The sequence below is a fragment of the Oncorhynchus keta genome, chromosome 22 (assembly GCF_023373465.1).
Source record: "Oncorhynchus keta strain PuntledgeMale-10-30-2019 chromosome 22, Oket_V2, whole genome shotgun sequence".
Lineage (NCBI taxonomy): Eukaryota > Metazoa > Chordata > Actinopteri > Salmoniformes > Salmonidae > Oncorhynchus > Oncorhynchus keta.
Genome location: NC_068442.1, coordinates 34,841,222 through 34,864,387, shown reverse-complemented (window position 1 = coordinate 34,864,387; position 23,166 = coordinate 34,841,222). Strand labels below are relative to the sequence as shown.

General features: G+C 42.1%; 1 protein-coding gene across 2 annotated transcripts in view; it reads left to right on the top strand.

The window, feature by feature from the left end:
• The window catches only part of LOC118401391 (cartilage intermediate layer protein 1-like), a 71,309-nt gene that overhangs the window by 34,628 nt on the left and 13,515 nt on the right, over positions 1 to 23,166 (top strand). The window contains exons 2-8 of one of the 2 annotated variants that reach the window (XM_035798858.2): positions 11,568 to 11,666; positions 13,206 to 13,475; positions 18,243 to 18,425; positions 19,227 to 19,382; positions 19,517 to 19,834; positions 20,276 to 20,384; positions 20,532 to 20,689. In XM_035798858.2, the coding sequence (XP_035654751.1) occupies positions 11,568 to 11,666; positions 13,206 to 13,475; positions 18,243 to 18,425; positions 19,227 to 19,382; positions 19,517 to 19,834; positions 20,276 to 20,384; positions 20,532 to 20,689 (1,293 nt within the window). The remainder of the gene's footprint in view (positions 1 to 11,567; positions 11,667 to 13,205; positions 13,476 to 18,242; positions 18,426 to 19,226; positions 19,383 to 19,516; positions 19,835 to 20,275; positions 20,385 to 20,531; positions 20,690 to 23,166) is intronic. The other variant, XM_035798859.2, reaches the window with a different exon arrangement.

Below are 23,166 nucleotides of genomic sequence, written 5' to 3'. Positions count from 1 at the left end.
AGAGAAGCTAGCCTGTGTGTCTATATTTAAGAGCAGCTAGCCTGTGTGTCTATATTTAAGAGAAGCTTGCCTGTGTGTCTATTTTGAGAGAAGCTAACCTGTGTGTCTATATTGAGAGAAGCTAGCCTGTGTGTCTATTTTGAGAGAAGCTAACCTGTGTGTCTATATTAAGAGAAGCTAGCCTGTGTTTCTATATTAAGAGAAGCTTGCCTGTGTGTCTCTTTTGAGAGAAGCTAACCTGTGTGTCTATATTAAGAGAAGCCAGCCTGTGTGTCTATATTAAGAGAAGCTAGCCTGTGTGTCTATATTAAGGTAAGCTAACCTGTGTGTCTATATTGAGAGAAGCTAGCCTGTGTGTCTATTTTGATAGAAGCTATCCTGTGTGTCTATATTAAGAGAAGCTAGCCTGTGTGTCTATATTAAGGTAAGCTAACCTGTGTGTCTATATTGAGAGAAGCTAGCCTGTGTGTCTATTTTGGGAGAAGCTAACCTGTGTGTCTATATTAATAATATATAATATAATAATATAATATATGCCATTTAGCAGACGCTTTTATCCAAAGCGACTTACAGTCATGTGTGCATACATTCTACGTATGGGTGGTCCCGGGTATCGAACCCACTACCCTGGCGTTACAAGCGCTACAAGCGTTACAAGCGCCATGCTCTACCAACTGAGCTACAGAAGCTACAGAAGCTAGCCTGTGTTTCTATATTAAGAGAAGCTTGCCTGTGTGTCTATTTTGATAGAAGCTATCCTGTGTGTCTATATTAAGAGAAGCTAGCCTGTGTGTCTATATTGAGAGAAGCTAGCCTCTGTGTCTATATTAAGAGAAGCTAACCTTTGTGTCTATTTTGAGAGAAGCTAGCCTGTGTGTCTATTTTGATAGAAGCTATCCTGTGTGTCTATATTAAAATAAGCTAACCTGTGATTCTATATTGAGAGAAGCTGGCCTGTGTGTCTATATTGAGAGAAGCTAGCCTGTGTGTCTATTTTGATAGAAGCTATCCTGTGTGTCTATATTAAGATAAGCTAACCTGTGTGTCTATATTGAGAGAAGCTAGCCTGTGTGTCTATTTTGAGAGAAGCTAACCTTTGTGTCTATTTTGAGAGAAGCTAGCCTGTGTGTCTATTTTTATAGAAGCTAGCCTCTGTGTCTATATTAAGATAAGGTAACCTGTGTGTCTATATTGAGAGAAGCTGGCCTGTGTGTCTATATTAAGAGAAGCTAGCCTGTGTGTCTATATTGAGAGAAGCTAGCCTGTGTGTCTATATTTAAGAGCAGCTAGCCTGTGTGTCTATATTTAAGAGAAGCTTGCCTGTGTGTCTATATTGAGAGAAGCTAGCCTGTGTGTCTATTTTGAAAGAAGCTAACCTGTGTGTCTATATTAAGAGAAGCTAGCCTGTGTGTCTATATTGAGAGAAGCTAGCCTGTGTGTCTATATTAAGAGAAGCTAACCTTTGTGTCTATTTTGAGAGAAGCTAGCCTGTGTGTCTATTTTGATAGAAGCTATCATGTGTGTCTATATTAAAAGAAGCTAGCCTGTGTGTCTATATTAAGAGAAGCTAGCCTGTGTGTCTATATTAAGGTAAGCTAACCTGTGTGTCTATATTGAGAGAAGCTAGCCTGTGTGTCTATATTGAGAGAAGCTGGCCTGTGTGTCTATATTAAGAGAAGCTAGCCTGTGTGTCTATATTGAGAGAAGCTAGCCTGTGTGTCTATATTTAAGAGAAGCTAGCCTGTGTGTCTATATTTAAGAGAAGCTTGCCTGTGTGTCTGTTTTGAGAGAAGCTAACCTGTGTGTCTATATTGAGTGAAGCTAACCTGTGTGTCTATATTGAGAGAAGCTAGCCTGTGTGTCTATTTTGATAGAAGCTATCCTGTGTGTCTATATTAAGAGAAGCTAGCCTGTGTGTCTATATTGAGAGAAGCTAGCCTGTGTGTCTATATTAAGAGAAGCTAACCTTTGTGTCTATTTTGAGAGAAGCTAGCCTGTGTGTCTATTTTGATAGAAGCTATGCTGTGTGTCTATATTAAAAGAAGCTAGCCTGTGTGTCTATATTAAGAGAAGCTAGCCTGTGTGTCTATATTAAGGTAAGCTAACCTGTGTGTCTATATTGAGAGAAGCTAGCCTGTGTGTCTATTTTGATAGAAGCTATCCTGTGTGTCTATATTAAGAGAAGCTAGCCTGTGTGTCTATATTAAGAGAAGCTAGCCTGTGTGTCTATATTAAGGTAAGCTAACCTGTGTGTCTATATTGAGAGAAGCTAGCCTGTGTGTCTATATTAAGAGAAGATAGCCTGTGTGTCTATATTAAGGTAAGCTAACCTGTGTGTCTATATTGAGAGAAGCTAGCCTGTGTGTCTATTTTGATAGAAGCTATCCTGTGTGTCTATATTAAGAGAATCTAGCCTGTGTGTCTATATTATTAAGAGAAGCTAGCCTGTGTGTCTATATTAAGGTAAGCTAACCTGTGTGTCTATATTGAGAGAAGCTAGCCTCTGTGTCTATTTTGAGAGAAGCTAACCTGTGTGTCTATATTAAGAGAAGCTAGCCTGTGTTTCTATATTGAGAGAAGCAGGCCTGTGTGTCTATATTAAGAGAAGCTAGCCTGTGTGTCTATATTGAGAGAAGCTAGCCTGTGTGTCTATATTTAAGAGAAGCTAGCCTGTGTGTCTATATTTAAGAGAAGCTTGCCTGTGTGTCTGTTTTGAGAGAAGCTAACCCGTGTGTCTATATTGAGAGAAGCTAACCTGTGTGTCTATATTGAGAGAAGCTAGCCTGTGTGTCTATTTTGATAGAAGCTATCCTGTGTGTCTATATTAAGATAAGCTAACCTGTGTGTCTATATTGATAGAAGCTACCCTGTGTGTCTATATTGAGAGAAGCTAGCCTGTGTGTCTATATTAAGAGAAGCTAGCCTGTGTGTCTATATTAAGAGATGCTAGCATGTGTGCCTATATTAAGAGAAGCTAGCCTGTGTGCCTATTTTGATAGAAGCTATCCTGTGTGTCTATAGTAAGAGAAGCTAGCCTGTGTGTCTATATTTAGAGAAGCTAACCTGTGTGTCTATATTGAGAGAAGCTAGCCTGAGTGTCTATTTTGAGAGAAGCTAACCTGTGTGTCTATATTAAGAGAAGCTAGCCTGTGTGTCTAGTTTGAGAGAAGCTAACCTGTGTGTCTATATTAAGAGAAGCGAGCCTGTGTGTCTATTTTGATAGAAGCTATCCTGTGTGTCTATATTAAGAGAAGCCAGCCTGTGTTTCTATTTTGAGAGAAGCTAACCTGTGTGTCTATATTGAGAGAAGCTAGCCTGTGTGCCTATATTAAGAGAAGCTTGCCTGTGTGCCTATTTTGATAGAAGCTATCCTGTGTGTCTATATTAAGAGAAGCTAGCCTGTGTGTCTATATTTAGAGAAGCTAACCTGTGTGTCTATATTGAGAGAAGCTAGCCTGAGTGTCTATTTTGAGAGAAGCTAACCTGTGTGTCTATATTAAGAGAAGCTAGCCTGTGTGTCTAGTTTGAGAGAAGCTAACCTGTGTGTCTATATTAAGAGAAGCGAGCCTGTGTGTCTATTTTGATAGAAGCTATCCTGTGTGTCTATATTAAGAGAAGCTAGCCTGTGTTTCTATTTTGAGAGAAGCTAACCTGTGTGTCTATATTGAGAGAAGCTAGCCTGTGTGCCTATATTAAGAGAAGCTTGCCTGTGTGCCTATTTTGATAGAAGCTATCCTGTGTGTCTATATTAAGAGAAGCTAGCCTGTGTGTCTATATTAAGAGAAGCTAGCCTGTGTGTCTATATTAAGAGAAGCTAGCCTGTGTGTCTATATTAAGGTAAGCTAACCTGTGTGTCTATATTGAGAGAAGCTAGCCTGTGTGTCTATATTAAGAGAAGCTAGCCTTTGTGTCTATATTGAGAGAAGCTAGCCTGTGTGTCTATATTAAGAGAAGCTAACCTTTGTGTCTATTTTGAGAGGAGCTAGCCTGTGTGTCTATTTTGGTAGAAGCTATCCTGTGTGTCTATATTAAAAGAAGCTAGCCTGTGTGTCTATATTAAGAGAAGCTAGCCTGTGTGTCTATATTAAGAGAAGCTAGCCTGTGTGTCTATATTAAGAGAAGCTAGCCTGTGTGTCTATATTAAGGTAAGCTAACCTGTGTGTCTATATTGAGAGAAGCTAGCCTGTGTGTCTATATTAAGAGAAGCTAACCTTTGTGTCTATTTTGAGAGAAGCTAGCCTGTGTGTCTATTTTGATAGAAGCTATCCTGTGTGTCTATATTAAGATAAGGTAACCTGTGTGTCTATATTGAGAGAAGCTGGCCTGTGTGTCTATATTAAGAGAAGCTAGCCTGTGTGTCTATATTAAGAGAAGCTAGCCTGTGTGTCTATATTAAGGTAAGCTAACCTGTGTGTCTATATTGAGAGAAGCTAGCCTCTGTGTCTATATTAAGAGAAGCTAACCTTGTGTCTATTTTGAGAGAAGCTAGCCTGTGTGTCTATTTTGATAGAAGCTATCCTGTGTGTCTATATTAAGATAAGGTAACCTGTGTGTCTATATTGAGAGAAGCTGGCCTGTGTGTCTATATTAAGAGAAGCTAGCCTGTGTGTCTATATTGAGAGAAGCTAGCCTGTGTGTCTATTTTGAGAGAAGCTAACCTGTGTGTCTATATTAAGAGAAGCTAGCCTGTGTTTCTATATTAAGAGAAGCTTGCCTGTGTGTCTCTTTTGAGAGAAGCTAACCTGTGTGTCTATATTAAGAGAAGCTAGCCTGTGTGTCTATATTAAGAGAAGCTAGCCTGTGTGTCTATATTAAGGTAAGCTAACCTGTGTGTCTATATTGAGAGAAGCTAGCCTGTGTGTCTATTTTGATAGAAGCTATCCTGTGTGTCTATATTAAGAGAAGCTAGCCTGTGTGTCTATATTAAGGTAAGCTAACCTGTGTGTCTATATTGAGAGAAGCTAGCCTGTGTGTCTATTTTGGGAGAAGCTAACCTGTGTGTCTATATTAATAATATATAATATAATAATATAATATATGCCATTTAGCAGACACTTTTATCCAAAGCGACTTACAGTCATGTGTGCATACATTCTACGTATGGGTGGTCCCGGGTATCGAACCCACTACCCTGGCGTTACAAGCGCTACAAGCGTTACAAGCGCCATGCTCTACCAACTGAGCTACAGAAGCTACAGAAGCTAGCCTGTGTTTCTATATTAAGAGAAGCTTGCCTGTGTGTCTATTTTGATAGAAGCTATCCTGTGTGTCTATATTAAGAGAAGCTAGCCTGTGTGTCTATATTGAGAGAAGCTAGCCTCTGTGTCTATATTAAGAGAAGCTAACCTTTGTGTCTATTTTGAGAGAAGCTAGCCTGTGTGTCTATTTTGATAGAAGCTATCCTGTGTGTCTATATTAAAATAAGCTAACCTGTGATTCTATATTGAGAGAAGCTGGCCTGTGTGTCTATATTGAGAGAAGCTAGCCTGTGTGTCTATTTTGATAGAAGCTATCCTGTGTGTCTATATTAAGATAAGCTAACCTGTGTGTCTATATTGAGAGAAGCTAGCCTGTGTGTCTATTTTGAGAGAAGCTAACCTGTGTGTCTATATTGAGAGAAGCTAGCCTGTGTGTCTATATTAAGAGAAGCTAGCCTGTGTGTCTATATTAAGAGAAGCTAGCCTGTGTGTCTATATTAAGAGAAGCTAGCCTGTGTGTCTATATTAAGGTAAGCTAACCTGTGTGTCTATATTGAGAGAAGCTAGCCTGTGTGTCTATATTAAGAGAAGCTAGCCTTTGTGTCTATATTGAGAGAAGCTAGCCTGTGTGTCTATATTAAGAGAAGCTAACCTTTGTGTCTATTTTGAGAGGAGCTAGCCTGTGTGTCTATTTTGGTAGAAGCTATCCTGTGTGTCTATATTAAAAGAAGCTAGCCTGTGTGTCTATATTAAAAGAAGCTAGCCTGTGTGTCTATATTAAGAGAAGCTAGCCTGTGTGTCTATATTAAGAGAAGCTAGCCTGTGTGTCTATATTAAGAGAAGCTAGCCTGTGTGTCTATATTAAGGTAAGCTAACCTGTGTGTCTATATTGAGAGAAGCTAGCCTGTGTGTCTATATTAAGAGAAGCAAACCTTTGTGTCTATTTTGAGAGAAGCTAGCCTGTGTGTCTATTTTGATAGAAGCTATCCTGTGTGTCTATATTAAGATAAGGTAACCTGTGTGTCTATATTGAGAGAAGCTGGCCTGTGTGTCTATATTAAGAGAAGCTGGCCTGTGTGTCTATATTAAGAGAAGCTAGCCTGTGTGTCTATATTAAGGTAAGCTAACCAGTGTGTCTATATTGAGAGAAGCTAGCCTCTGTGTCTATATTAAGAGAAGCTAACCTTTGTGTCTATTTTGAGAGAAGCTAGCCTGTGTGTCTATTTTGATAGAAGCTATCCTGTGTGTCTATATTAAGATAAGGTAACCTGTGTGTCTATATTGAGAGAAGCTGGCCTGTGTGTCTATATTAAGAGAAGCTAGCCTGTGTGTCTATATTGAGAGAAGCTAGCCTGTGTGTCTATTTTGAGAGAAGCTAACCTGTGTGTCTATATTAAGAGAAGCTAGCCTGTGTTTCTATATTAAGAGAAGCTTGCCTGTGTGTCTCTTTTGAGAGAAGCTAACCTGTGTGTCTATATTAAGAGAAGCTAGCCTGTGTGTCTATATTAAGAGAAGCTAGCCTGTGTGTCTATATTAAGGTAAGCTAACCTGTGTGTCTATATTGAGAGAAGCTAGCCTGTGTGTCTATTTTGATAGAAGCTATCCTGTGTGTCTATATTAAGAGAAGCTAGCCTGTGTGTCTATATTAAGGTAAGCTAACCTGTGTGTCTATATTGAGAGAAGCTAGCCTGTGTGTCTATTTTGGGAGAAGCTAACCTGTGTGTCTATATTAATAATATATAATATAATAATATAATATATGCCATTTAGCAGACGCTTTTATCCAAAGCGACTTACAGTCATGTGTGCATACATTCTACGTATGGGTGGTCCCGGGTATCGAACCCACTACCCTGGCGTTACAAGCGCTACAAGCGTTACAAGCGCCATGCTCTACCAACTGAGCTACAGAAGCTACAGAAGCTAGCCTGTGTTTCTATATTAAGAGAAGCTTGCCTGTGTGTCTATTTTGATAGAAGCTATCCTGTGTGTCTATATTAAGAGAAGCTAGCCTGTGTGTCTATATTGAGAGAAGCTAGCCTCTGTGTCTATATTAAGAGAAGCTAACCTTTGTGTCTATTTTGAGAGAAGCTAGCCTGTGTGTCTATTTTGATAGAAGCTATCCTGTGTGTCTATATTAAAATAAGCTAACCTGTGATTCTATATTGAGAGAAGCTGGCCTGTGTGTCTATATTGAGAGAAGCTAGCCTGTGTGTCTATTTTGATAGAAGCTATCCTGTGTGTCTATATTAAGATAAGCTAACCTGTGTGTCTATATTGAGAGAAGCTAGCCTGTGTGTCTATTTTGAGAGAAGCTAACCTGTGTGTCTATATTGAGAGAAGCTAGCCTGTGTGTCTATATTAAGAGAAGCTAGCCTGTGTGTCTATATTGAGAGAAGCTAGCCTGTGTGTCTATATTTAAGAGAAGCTAGCCTGTGTGTCTATTTTGAGAGAAGCTAGCCTGTGTGTCTATATTAAGAGAAGCTAGCCTGTGTGTCTATATTTAGAGAAGCTAACCTGTGTGTCTATATTGAGAGAAGCTAACCTGTGTGTCTATATTGAGAGAAGCTAGCCTGTGTGTCTATATTAAGAGAAGCTAGCCTGTGTGTCTATATTAAGAGATGCTAGCCTGTGTGCCTATATTAAGAGAAGCTAGCCTGTGTGTCTATTTTGATAGAAGCTATCCTGTGTGTCTATATTAAGAGAAGCTAGCCTGTGTGTCTATATTTAGAGAAGCTAACCTGTGTGTCTATATTGAGAGAAGCTAGCCTGTGTGTCTATTTTGAGAGAAGCTAACCTGTGTGTCTATATTGAGAGAAGCTAGCCTGTGTGCCTATATTAAGAGAAGCTTGCCTGTGTGTCTATTTTGATAGAAGCTATCCTGTGTGTATATATTAAGAGAAGCTAGCCTGTGTGTCTATATTGAGAGAAGCTAGCCTGTGTGTCTATATTAAGAGAAGCTAACCTTTGTGTCTATTTTGAGAGAAGCTAGCCTGTGTGTCTATTTTGATAGAAGCTATCCTGTGTGTCTATATTAAGAGAAGCTAGCCTGTGTGTCTATATTAAGAGAAGCTAGCCTGTGTGTCTATATTAAGATAAGCTAACCTGTGTGTCTATATTGAGAGAAGCTAGCCTGTGTGTCTATTTTGAGAGAAGCTAACCTGTGTGTCTATATTGAGAGAAGCTAGCCTGTGTGTCTATATTAAGAGAAGCTAGCCTGTGTGCCTATATTAAGAGAAGCTAGCCTGTGTGTCTATTTCGATAGAAGCTATCCTGTGTGTCTATATTAAGAGAAGCTAACCTTTGTGTCTATTTTGAGAGAAGCTAGCCTGTGTGTCTATTTTGATAGAAGCTATCCTGTGTGCCTATATTGAGAGAAGCTAACCTGTGTGTCTATATTAAGGGGGAGAAAGAGGGTCTGCTAATAGGCACAGAAACATACTTGGAACCATTGCTAATGTATTGGTTCCAGTACATGGAACTATACTTTGACCTCTTTCAGTATCTTGTTGGTGGTGGCGATATAGTAGAGAGGCCTCTATTAGGGAAGGTTAAACAGGAGTAAGGACCTCAAACAAAGGAGGAAATCCAGTTAAGTTTAAGTGTGTTTCCTCTAACATAACAGTATGTTTCAACATGTTTTGGATGAGGTAACGCCACTGACGTACCATTAGCATGAAACAGCACATATAAAATCACTGGCTTTTTAAATTCACATATAAAGTGTTAACAAGCCACTCAAAGGAACGTTAAATAGTCAACGTCAACTACTGGAGCCGAGGCCACTCAGGCCAGTGGACAACTGCCATAGCTGAAGTTGCAAGGCTGACGTGTTTATATTATATTAAATATGGATTCCGACATAAAAATCTTTAATGCCATTATGCACCTCATTAAATTACTCTTGTAATCTTTTAATGGTTTAGGCTTCAATATCAAACATCTTGAAGTGATAAGTGTAAGCAATGTGCCCCTGTTGGTGTATCCAAGGCTGGTAATAGTGCAGTTCTCTGTCCAGTAGATTGTTAATATGACAACGTCACTTGGAAGTGTGTCCAAGCCCGTATGGGCACACCAGCAGTGCAGAGGTTATGCAGAGAGACATTTGTTTCTATTTAGCCAGTGATTCCATCATGTCAATCAAATATTAAAACCCCTGTCTATAATCTACAGTATCAAGCCAGATATGAAAAGCCCACCTTGCATTGAAAGATAGCCCCTTGCTTTACTGTTAAACACAGAGCTGCAGTATGTAGGCCTGCAAAGCTGAGGGCAGCGGTCAGTCTGGTTTAAGCAGACTGCAAAGACTGACCTGGAATTTACGTAATACCACTTGTAAGAGAAGCCATTCACTGGGTTGAAGACCATACTAGGAAAAAATGCTCCAAAGCCATAAAATTGGAAGAGAATAGTGTTGGCTTAACAAAAAAAGACCCACAGTCAGCAATAAATAGCTGGGACTGAAACTTGCCTCTGCTTTGGGTCTTTGTGACTGTGTCCATAAACTCAGCGGTGGACCTCCTAAAGTGGTAAGCGCTCTCACAGACATCCAGCTAGTCAGTCAGGCAGGCCGTGAGACAGTCCGTGGTGGGAATGGCTTTCTCAGGCCACGATGGCTTCAGGCAGGCGGTTGGGAACCAAAAGAAAGGACACACGTCTCCGCTGTCAGCCCTTTGATGCCTGACGCTGACGCATATGTGAGTGTGTGTAATATCAAAGGGCACAACTGGCTACGTTGCTGCATGGGCCATTCCAGCATAATGACAAGATCAGATGAGGAAAGTCAGAGAAGGGAAGAGAAGGCAGATGTAGAGATGACTGATGGATCAAGGCCAAACCGTATCTGAGACGGGGATGAGGTGGAAAAGAGGGGAAAGTGAGGCATATTGGCAGCATATGCTAGACAAGTCACGACTAACGGATGGCTTACGTGAGCTGATTCCTCTCAGCTGAAAGCCTCTCGGCTTTTTTATTATTATGTATTACCCCCTTTTTTCTCCCCAATTTCGTGATATCCAATTGTTAGTAGCTACTATATTGTCTCATCGCTACAACTCCCGTACCGGCTCGGGAGATGAAAGTCATGCGTCCTCCGATACATAACCCAACCAAGCCGCACTGCTTCTTAACACAGCGCGCAACCAACCCGGAACCCAGCCACACCAATGTGTCGGAGGAAACACTGTGCACCTGTCAACCTTGGTTAGCGTGCACTGTGCCCGGCCCACCACAGGAGTCGCTGGTGCACGATGAGACAAGGATATCCCTACCGGCCAATCCCTCCCCAACCCGGACAACGCTATGCCAATTGTACGTCGCTCCACGGGCCTCCCGGTCGCGGCCGGTTATTGCAGAGCCTGGGCGCGAACCCAGATCCTCTGGGGGCCCTTAACCACTTGCTTCCTGGCTTTATTGATGGAGATGTGTTCATTTAAGGGGGGATGTTTGGGCTTTGGAGGGATCCAACAGCCAGGACTTGTTTCAAAGAGGGCAGCCAGAAAACTAGCTCGAAGACACACACAGTTTCAGACACACTATCACGCCACCAGACAGAGAGTGGAGGAATGTAACCTCTGGTACGTGGCTCATTGAGAAACCATGAGGAATCATCTCTGCTTGTCCTTCCCACTTTCCCTCTCTCCATCACTCTCCCTCTCTTTCTCCCTCCAGTCTATCTGCCTTTATAGAGGCTCCATCTCATTCATTGGCTTCTGATTAGAGAGAAAGAGAGAGAGAGAGAGAGAGAGAGAGAGAGAGAGATTTTCCATATGGCTCCAGGTCCTTAATGAGACTGGACAGTGTTTCGTTGAGAAAAAACTGAACGTGCTTGGACTGTGGTGTAGTCTTCTGACTAGTGTGTGACTGTGTGTGTGTGTGATATCAGGTGTTCTCACACACATCTGGATGGAGCTCTTCCAGACTGATTGCTGGCACCTAGCTAGCTCGCGGGGGCGGTAAAAGAGAACCAGGCTTGTCTTTGTATTCTTGTGGCACCCAGACAAGGCCGGGGGATCTGGAAACACAGACACCCCAGCGTCAGTGCACCAAGATCGGGTGTCCCACCCCAAAACTTCTCGCTGGCCTTCAACCACAGCCCACGGAGTGAGACGTAGACATTCCTTTCACATTCACAGACACTGTCAAATTGATGAGAACATGCCGAGGACCAACTCCTCAGACAAGTAGGTCCGCAGACTCGAAAACCGGCTTTCATAAATCTGGTTCTCCCCATTGTAAAACTTGGTGGATCCATGAGCAGAGCCCCGAGGTCACTGTTACAGTGTTACAGTGTGGTAGTGGTGCAGGTAAGGTTGGGCCCTGCTGGTCATAGTGATAGGTTGTATTCATGGTGTGGTTCTCCCCATCCAGGGCCCTTCAGGAACAGCTCTCTGCTCAGGAAGTGGAGTCAGACAGGCAGGAGCAGGAAGCTGGCCTACAACTTGTTGACTGAGCCACAGCAGACCACAGGTGAGTGAGCTCACTCCTAATACCACCTGGTTGACCTATACAACCTGAGGAGGGAAAACTCACTCAACAATGTGTCTTCTGCCTGAGACAGAGGGGTTTCCTTCCTTTGATGTACTGAAACTCACAGGCTTTACACACCCATGGCAAGTGCAGAAGATAATTTTTTACAGTTTTATTACATACTAGTAACATTTATACATACAACCCATCATATTTAGGGGTCATTTCCAGTCCAAGGCCAATGTTGAGACTCTATGAGCCCCACCCCCCCTTCTCCAATTCATCAACTATACCCTGTTTCTAATGTGTAATCAATGTTCAGTTCCCACTCAGCTCTCACATTCCATTATGCTTACATTCAGTCTCGCTCCTTTGAATGAGCAGTCTGGTGGAATGAGACAATGGTGTTAACCTGCCAGGATCATATCAGAGCAAACAATAGCATGGAGTCTACTTTATATTCACATGAGTGCAGTTTAATTTAAGCAACTACAAATTAATATGTAAGCCAACACACACATTATCCAGATACCGGAAATTAAAACTAAATACCTAATGTCATCACAGGGTTGAAAACCACTGGCTTTTAAACGAACAGAGAGAATAGAGAGAGGGGTCACTATGTCTGTTGAGAATGTCTACCGACGATAGCACACAGCACGGTGAGCACACATCTTGACAATGTCCACCAATAGATCACTTCACTTTTCTCTCAATGCCCCCCAAGGGGCTCGTTTCAATGATGAAATCTATTATTCAGAGATCCATGGTATGTTGCTAATGCAATGCAGCGCGGCTGTTTCTTCACATCTTTGAAAAACCTAAGAGTTGAACATGTGGCAGACAAAAGCTAGACGACATGACACTTTCCCTCCTCATCTGCCTTCTGAGTTGGCTTGGAAAGAGTTTGGTCAACGCAGGCTCCCCTGGGTGTCTCTACTCAGCAGACAATGACAGTAGCAGACTATTCTCTTAAACTGTGCAACCTTCGGCCTTGCGAGTAGCGCAGTAGTCTAAGACACTGCGAGGCACTGCTAGCTGTGCAACTAGAGATTCTGGGTTCGAGTCCAGGCTCTGTCGCAGCCAGCCGCGACCGGAAGAAACCATGGGTTGGTGCACTATTGGCCCAGCATCATCTGGATTAGGGGAGGGTTTGGCCGGCAGGGATGTCCTTGTCCCTTCTCGCACTAACGAATTCTGTGGCGGTCCAGGCGCAGTGCATGCTTTACACAGTCGCAAGGTGTACAATGTTTCCTCCGACACATTGGTGCGGCTGGCTTCTGGGTTAAGTGGGCATTGTTTTAAGAAGCAGTGCGGCTTGGTTGGCTTGTGTTTCGGAGGACGCACGGCTCTCGTTCTTCGCCTCTCCGAGTCTGTACGGGAGTTGCAGCGATGAGACAAGACTGTAACTGCTAATTGTATACCATGAAATTAGGGAGAAAAAGGAGTAAATAAAAACAAACTGTGCAACCTTACCCCCAGTTGTGATCCATATCTCCTTGTCTATGTCTCCCTTCACCCAATCTGCATGTATGGCAGGCCTGACTGAATGGACGTCCTGGTTCAACATCGACCATCCAGGGGGGAATGGAGACTACGAGCGGTTAGAGGCCATCCAGTTCTACTACAGGGAGAGGGTGTGTGCCCGGCCGGTGGCCATGGAGGCCCGCACCACGGACTGGGTGGCAGCAGCAGAGACCGGGGAGGTGACTCACTCCAGCCTGGAGAAGGGCTTCTGGTGCATCAACAAGGAGCAGCCCTACGGACGCATCTGCTCCAACTACTATGTCCGCTTCCAGTGCCCACCAGGTACCCACAGACCATCATGCACCATAACCCATTCACATGGGTTATAAAGTAGATGTGATATAATAGCTTTGTGTTAAGGATTCTGAACCCATACTGAGTTTAGGGGATTAGCCAACTATCCATGTCACCCCTATACTGTGCTGTATACTAAGTCGAAACCATCCAGTTTGATTTCTATTTGTAACTGTGCTATTTCACAGAATTTCTGAACCTATATACATTTTACAGACCACGTATGTTTTACATTGGTTATCTTGTTATTAGTCCCACCCTTCAGCTCCATTCAACCTCTCCCACACTATCCATTTTGGATTTCTATTTGGCATATATTTTCCAAATGTGCGTGATGTTTCACAAAAGTACTGAACCTTTCTATTCTCATAGCTTCTATAGATAGAGAATTAAAGATACATTTTTGTTGCTAAAATAACAATAATATTATTGTTTGATTGCCCATGGCTTTTCAAATCACCCAGTATTGCTATCTGCAGTGTTAGTTCTAGGCAAATGTTGCAATTATTTAGCCATTCCTGGACCTGTGACCATAAACAAGCTACATATGGACAGTACCAAAATAAATGATCTAATGACTCTGCCTCCTCACAGCAGAGCTGGGAAGATTGTATCCCCCATATACTGTATATAACATTCTATTGGTTGCAAGAATGTTGTACAGTAATTTAAATGGATAAATTTGAAGTTTTGAATCCGACGTTGCTTTGCGTGTCACTTCATAAACCATGTGCCATGGAATGGGTACATCGAAATTCTCTTCCCAAATATTTTGCAATTTATATGGCACAGCTGTCAAGTTTTTCATCCTTAAATGAAATTGGTATATGTTTTTATTTATCACACTTTTCTTTAACCATTTATGTTCTATAATACAGGGCCGACAGACAAATTCCTTACTTTTATCCCCTTTTGCTTGTCTCTTCCATTTTTGTGGTAATGCTGCAATTAGTTGGTTGTAATTTTGGGTAGAGCAGACATTTTCATATGTCTGTGTTAGCTGCATGTCCTATTTATGATATTATTCACTAAAATTATACCTTTTTTTAACATTTCATCGAAAAATACATTTTGTTTTATCAATTAGTATATTTGAGTTTAATCACAGCATTTGTTGTATTATTTGTTCTGTATTTTCAGGTGGATTATTCTGAAATTGCAACCAACTTCCTAAGGCTTTAAAAGAAAAATATGATATTTTGGAGATTATTTCCTTTTCAAACACCCGAAAGTGAGCAGTTGTAATCTGAATAAAGGGAAAAAGGCCATTCTTGAACATGGGGTCAGACATTCCTACCAATTTACTAGAGAACCAGTTTGGATTTAAGTATAACTTTTGTATGACAGATCAAATCAAATTGTATTTGTCACATACACATGGTTAGCAGATGTTAATGCGAGTGTAGCGAAATGCTTGTGCTTCTAGTTCCGACAATGCAGTAATAACCAACAAGTAATCTAGCTAACAATTCCAAAACTACTACCTCCTGTAGCTCCAACTCCAAAAAGTTCTGGGACACTGTAAAGTCCATGGAGAACAAGAGCACCTCCTCCCAGCTGCCCACTGCACTGAGGCTAGGTAACACGGTCACCACCGATAAATCCATGATTATCGAAAACTTCAACAAGCATTTCTCAACGGCTGGCCATGCCTTCCGCCTGGCTACTCCAACCTCGGCCAACAGCTCCGCCCCCCCCGCAGCTACTCGCCCAAGCCTCTCCAGGTTCTCCTTTACCAAAATCCAGATAGCAGATGTTCTGAAAGAGCTGCAAAACCTGGACCCGTACAAATCAGCTGGGCTTGACAATCTGGACCCTCTCTATTTCTGAAACTATCCGCCGCCATTGTCGCAACCCCTATTTACCAGCCTGTTCAACCTCTCTTTCATATCGTCTGAGATCCCCAAGGATTGGGGAAAGCTGCCGCAGTCATCCCCCTCTTCAAAGGGGGAGACACCCTGGACCCAAACTGCTACAGACCTATATCCATCCTGCCCTGCCTATCTAAGGTCTTCGAAAGCCAAGTCAACAAACAGGTCACTGACCATCTCGAATCCCACCGTACCTTCTCCGCTGTGCAATCTGGTTTCCGAGCCGGTCATGGGTGCACCTCAGCCACGCTCAAGGTACTAAACGATATCATAACCGCCATCGATAAAAGACAGTACTGGGCAGCCGTCTTCATCGACCTTGCCAAGGCTTTCAACTCTGTGAATCACCATATTCTTATCGGCAGACTCAGTAGCCTCGGTTTTTCTGATGACTGCCTTGCCTGGTTCACCAACTACTTTGCAGACAGAGTTCAGTGTGTCAAATCGGAGGCCATGCTGTCCGGTCCTCTGGCAGTCTCTATGGGGGTGCCACAGGGTTCAATTCTCGGGCCGACTCTTTTCTCTGTATATATCAATGATGTTGCTCTTGCTGCGGGCGATTCCCTGATCCACCTCTACGCAGACGACACCATTCTGTATACTTCCGGCCCGTCCTTGGACACTGTGCTATCTAACCTCCAAACGAGCTTCAATGCCATACAACACTCCTTCCGTGGCCTCCAACTGCTCTTAAACGCTAGTAAAACCAAATGCATGCTTTTCAACCGTTCACTGCCTGCACCCGCACGCCTGACTAGCATCACCACCCTGGATGGTTCCGACCTTGAATATGTGGACATCTATAAGTACCTAGGTGTCTGGCTAGACTGTAAACTCTCCTTCCAGACTCATATCAAACATCTCCAATCGAAAATCAAATCTAGAGTCGGCTTTCTATTCCGCAACAAAGCCTCCTTCACTCACGCCGCCAAACTTACCCTAGTAAAACTGACTATCCTACCGATCCTCGACTTCGGCGATGTCATCTACAAAATTGCTTCCAACACTCTGCTCAGCAAACTGGATGCAGTTTATCACAGTGCCATCCGTTTTGTCACAAAAGCACCTTATACCACCGACCACTGCGACCTGTAAGCTCTAGTCGGCTGCCCCTCGCCCCATATTGGTTGCCAGACCCACTGGCTCCAGGTTATCTACAAGTCCATGCTAGGTAAAGCTCCGCCTTATCTCAGTTCACTGGTCACGATGGCAACACCCACCCGTAGCACGTGCTCCAGCAGGTGTATCTCACTGATCATCCCTAAAGCCAACACCTCATTTGGCCGCCTTTCGTTCCAGTTCTCTGCTGCCTGTGACTGGAACGAATTGCAAAAATCGCTGAAGTTGGAGACTTTTATCTCCCTCACCAACTTCAAACATCTGCTATCTGAGCAGCTAACCGATCGCTGCAGCTGTACATAGTCTATCGGTAAATAGCCCACCCATTTTTACCTACCTCATCCCCATACTGTTTTTATTTATTTACTTTTCTGCTCTTTTGCACACCAATATCTCTACCTGTACATGACCATCTGATCATTTATCACTCCAGTGTTAATCTGCAAAATTGTAATTATTCGCCTACCTCCTCATGCCTTTTGCACACAATGTATATAGACTCCCTTTTTTTCTACTGTGTTATTGACTTGTTAATTGTTTACTCCATGTGTAACTCTGTGTTGTCTGTTCACACTGCTATGCTTTATCTTGGCCAGGTCGCAGTTGCAAATGAGAACTTGTTCTCAACTAGCCTACCTGGTTAAATAAAGGTGAAATAAAAAAATAAAAATAAAGAATATGTACATAAAGATATATGAATGAGTGATGGTACAGAGCGGCATAGGCAAGATACAGTAGATGGTATTGAGTACAGTATATACATATGAGATGAGTATGTAAAAAAAGTGGCATAGTTAAAGTGGCTAGTGATACATGTATTACATAAAGATGCAGTAGATGATATAGAATACAGTATATACGTATACATATGAGATGAATAATGTAGGGTATGTAAACATTATATTAGGTAGCATTGTTTAAAGTGGCTAGTGATATATTTTACATCATTTCCCATCAATTCCCATTATTAAAGTGGCTGGAGTTGATGCCTTTAGTGAGAGGACTAATGCTTTAATATTTAATCATTTCTGCCCTCCGAATTCATATTCGTTATATAAATAGGCCCTTTAAATTTTGTCTGACTTGCCATTCCAAATAAAATGGAATCTTTTTTGTTCATATAATTTAAAAAGCAGGTCACTGGGTGTAGGCAAAACCATAAGCAAATAGCAAATATGGCTAAAAAGTTAATCAGGGGGATTTTTCCACAAATAGACAGGTATTTTCCTTTCTGTGGTAGCAAGATCTTATCTATTTTTGCTAACTTTCTATAAAAATTTATTGAAATGTGATCATTTCTTTCTTTTGGGATTTGTATACCGATTCTGTCCACATCCTCCCCACTAATGATCTGTTTGTCTTTTTTCAACTGTGAAAGTCCTGGACTTATTTATTCAAACTACAAACTAAGGTACTTACATAAAGATGCCGTATCTTAATTTGAGACAGTTTGCTACAGCTAGAAAATAATCCTGCACCAACAAGAAAGGTGAATTATGATGTGGATTATAATTAATGAACATTTTTTGTTAGGGCAAATCATATCAAGTGACATTTTAAAGTGGAAATTACAAACTTTAGAAGCCTTTTTAAACCTTGAGTACACTACAAGTTTGCATTTCCAAAAGAGTGATCAAATTAAGATCCTACATCCGTAATTCTCAGTCCAGGACTGGAATTCTAGGTCTGTGACCATTCTACCAATTCTATTTCTATGTGGATTCCATACTCACCCTTGTCACAATGTCTTGTCTTGTGTGTCCAGTTCAGGCCTACTGGATGGACTGGTCTGCCTGGGGCCCCTGCTCTGCTACAGCCTGTAATGACGTGGGCATTCAGGTCCGTCAGAGGAAGTGTATGAGCATCCAGCCCATGCCCTTGCTACTGGTTCCGCCATGCCAGGGGCCCCAGACAGAGAGGATGGAGTGTGCCACCCTGCCATGTGAAGGTATCCTCACAACACAACCTACACATAGACCTACAGTTTACATACCATGCCAATATTTAACATCAAGCCAATCATAATAATTATCATTTTACGTAATTCATTCACTACCAAGAGACTGATCAGCTGATCAGGGTCATTATTGACATGAAGACAATCACAACAGATCTGAGATGGAGCTGCAGTATGCGGCTGTTAATAAATACAGTGACTACGGCCACAGTAGAGCCAATGCTGAACCACTTAGAAAAAAGGGTCCATAGGAGAACCATTTTTGGTTCCAAGTAGAACCCTTGTGGGTTCAATGTAGAACCCTCTGTGTAAAGGGTTCTACATGGAACCAAAAGGATTCTACCTGGAACCAAAAATAGTTATTCAAAGGGTTCTCCTATGGGGACAGCTGAATAACCCTATTCCTAAGAATGTACATTAAACCATCTTCTCCACATGCCACAGTTTTGCTAACTTCTCCCTAACAATGGCTTCTAACAATTATCTGTCACCATTGTCAACACACCTTCGATGTTCATAAAACTCCAGGGGCTTTGATCAGGAGGAGGCTGTGCACTGTGCACTTCCCTCTCTAACGGCCATCAGCAGCACAGTCTCCCAGAAAGAGGAGGAAACGACCTGATATGTAACAATTCTGTTACGGCACACTTTCATCAGGTGACCAGTAGCCTGGCAAAAGTCCTGTGATAATATTTAGTTACAATGCATCTTTCCTTTCACCTTTCCTTGAAGCTACAGTTATATTATATGGATCATTCATGTTTATGTCCCATGTCTCTGTGGTTTGACTAGCCAAGTGGACTCAGTGGGGTACGTGGGGAGCATGCTCAGTGACCTGCGGCAAGGGTCGCAGGATCAGAAGGAGGACCTGTGTGAGAACCTCTATAACAGTGCAGTGTGTTGGACAAGCAGCTGAAATCCAGAAATGTGGGAAATATCCATGCCCGAGTAAGTCGGAAATCTAAAGAAACATACACAATATGGCTGTAAAATCTGAATAATCATTCTAATCATGTGTAAAAGTATGCTGAATGTATTGTGTGTGGGTGTTATTGTGTATGTCTGTGTGTGTGTATCTGCAGCCAAATGTAAGCGTGAGTGTCCCGATGGCCGTCCCAGTGAGGACTGTAGCCGCTGTGTGTGTGTGGGCCACATGCTCCAAGGAGAAGTACTCAGTATGACCGGTGTCCCCGTGATGGGGGCCAGGATAGCGCTGGCCAGCCGACCCAAGATCATCCGTACCCGCACTGACGCCAAAGGCCTCTTCAGGCTCCCAGGGGTCTGCTCCAGTTCCCCCAGCCAGCTCTACATCAGGAAGGAGAAGTTTGCCCCAGCCACTGCATCCACCTCCAGCAACAGCAGTGGGTCATCCTGGGTACGGGCAGTCCTAAAGTACGCAGGTGAGTTATACTAAGTTAGTAATATCAACAAATAGCCCAATGATGAAGTATGTTCTCTATGTACTTAGTACTGCTTTGAGCCAGTCAGTCTGTCATTATAACCATCCATCTACTGTAGCCAGACTAGGGTAAGGACATTTAAAACTACAATACGGACCACTGGAGGAAAGTCTGAAGTAGTTGAGTCCTTTACATGCACATATACAGTGGGGCAAAAAAGTATTTAGTCAGCCACCAATTATGCATGTTCTCCCACTTAAAAAAGATGAGAGAGGCCTGTAATTTTCATCATAGGTACACTTCAACGATGACAGACAAAATGAGAAGAAAAAAATCCAGAAAATCAAATCACATTTTTAATTGATTTATTTGCAAATTATGGTGGAAAATAAGTAGTCCCAGAGCCAGGTTTTTAAGGATTTGTTTCCTACTGCTTTGCAGAGAAGCCATACATTGTAAAGCACCCAGAGGACAAAGTGCGCTATGAGGGACAGCGTGTGTTGTTATGCTGCAAGGCAGCAGGGGAGCCCATGCCAGACAAATACTACTGGTATGATCATGCATTCCTTTGTTAATTTGCCAGAAAAAAATCTTACAAATATTTTTGGGAAGCATGACTAGATAACACATTATATTAAACAACTTACAAAAATTACATTTTCAGTATAGGTTTTTAATGGTATGTTCTTCTCTCCAGGTATCACAATAGGACCCTATTGGACCGGAATGTGTTCAAATATGAAGAGGATCTGGTGCTGAGAGACCTGAAGCCTGAGCAGACAGGACATTACTACTGTAAAGCCAGCAGCCAGACAGGAAGCATCAAGTCCTCACAGGCATTCCTCAGCGTTATCGGTACGTATAGACCCTATCCATCAAATCCTGTACTGTTCCTGTAGGAATGGACAGCATGAAAAGACACTGCAGCAAACCGAATGTCAATTAGGAAAAAAACCCTACAGAAAATCTACTGTATCTGTAACATCGAAAAAATACACCCAAGTAAAATAAGATCTTAAAATATCAAGGCCTCCAGAATCTGGCAGTAAGGTTTTATTATGTTTATATTGGTATATAGCAGCCTTTTCTAAACAGAGATTATTTACATTATTTATAATAGACTGTAAAAACCAAAATCCCACTTCTCCAGAGCTCCCTTATTGAAGTGAAATCCAAGATTGTCAATAAATCCTGTTAGTCAAACAAGTATGAGTTTCCGCATCCGTGCAGGGTAGATACACATTGTGCGTATTCCCCAGTTGCTTGTTAGCCACGATATAGATTGACAAAAAGGGGCCGCGGGGGAGTGTGCTAAAGCATTCAGCTATGGGCTTCTACAGGAGGATATGTTCTGGCTCTGAGTCACTGCAGCCTGAGAGATTTGCCCCTGTGAATAGAACAACAACACCTGGAACACCAAGGCTCTGAGTGAAGAATGATTAACCTGCTTTATGCTACCAGCCCATTGCGGTTCCCATCACTAGGGAACATTAGGCTACACTCCAGGTATTTAATAAAACATTCCATCCATATTTAAAGACCGGACTACCGTTTTTTGGGGAGGTGTACGAAGGTACGGTGAAAGCCAGTGTCACCTGTTTTCCTTTTGTTTCTTTTAGTTATTTAATTTGTTTTTTTTGCAGAGGGGCCAGGAAAAGACACATTGGGTAACACAGTTGAAGTCGGAAGTTTACATACACCTTATCCAAATATATTTAAACTCAGTTTCACAATTCCTGACATTTAATCCTAGTAAGAATTCCCTGTCTTCGGTCAGTTAGGATCACCATTGTATTTTAAGAATGTGACATATGTGAATATGGGGCGGCAGCGTAGCCTAGTGGTTAGAGCGTTGGACTAGTAACCGGAAGGTTGCGAGTTCAAACCCCCGAGCTGTCGTTCTGCCCCTGAACAGGCAGTTAACCCACTGTTCCCAGGCCGTCATTGAAAATAAGAATATGTTCTTAACTGACTTGCCTGGTTAAATAAAGGTTTAAAAAAAATAATAATAATAATAATAGAATGATTTATTTCAGCTTTAATTTCTTTCATCACATTCCCAGTGGGTCAGAAGTTTACATACACTCAATTAGTATTTGGTAGCATAGTATTTGGTAGTTTGGTAGTATTTGGTAGTTGCCTTTAAATTGTTGAAGCTGGGTAGGTAGCCTTCCACAAGCTTTCACAATAAGTTGGGTGAATTTTGGCCCATTCTTCCTCACAGAGCTGGTGTAACTGAGTCAGGTTTGTAGGCCTCCTTGCTTGCTTTTTCAGTTCTGCCCACACATTTGTATAGGATTGAGGTCAGGGCTTTGTGATGGCCACTCCAATACCTTTACTTTGTTGTCCTCAAGCCATTTTGCCACAACTTTGGAAGTATGCTTGGGGTCATTTTCCATTTGGAAGGCCCACTTGCAATCAAGCTTTAACTTTAACTGATGTCTTGAGATGTTGCTTCAATATATCCACATACTTTTCCTACCTCATTACGCCATCTATTTTGTGAAGTGGACCAGTCCCTCCCGCAGCAAAGATTCCTCACAACATGATGATGTCACCCCCATGCTTCCCCCTTTTCCTCCAAACATAACGATGGTCATTATGGCCAAACAGTTCTATTTTTTTTCATCAGACCAGAGGACATTTCCCCAAAAAGTATGATCCTAATGTGCAGTTGCAAACCGTAGACTGGCTTTTTAATGGCGGTTGTGGAGCAGTGGCTTCCTTCCTTGCTGAGTGGCCTTTCAGGTTATATCGATATCGATACAGGACTTGTTTTACTATGGATATATATAGTGGGTATATATACTTTGTATATGTTTCCTCCAGCATCTTCACAATGTCATTTTGCTGTTGTTCTGGGATTGATTTGCACTTTCGCACCAAAGTACGTTCATCTCTAGGAGACAGAACGCGTCTCCTTCCTAAGTGGTTTGATGGCTGTGTGGTCCCATGGTGTTTATACTTGTGTATCTATTGTTTGTACAGATGAACATGGTACCTTCAGGCATTCGGAAAATGCTCCCAAGGATGAACCAGACTTGTGGAGGTCTACAATTTTTTTTATGAGGTCTTGGCTGATTTCATTTGATTTTCCTATGATGTCAATCAAAGAGGCACTGAGTTTGAAGATAGGCCTTGAAATAAATCCACAGGTACACCTCCAATTGCCTCAAAGTATGTCAATTAGCCTAACAGAAGCTTCTAAAGCCATGTCATTATTTTCTGGAATTTTCCAAGCTGTTTAAAGGCACATTCAACTCAGTGTATGTACACTTCTGACTTCAACTGTATATTCAACTGTATATATCAGGCTAGGAGTCCCGCTAGCG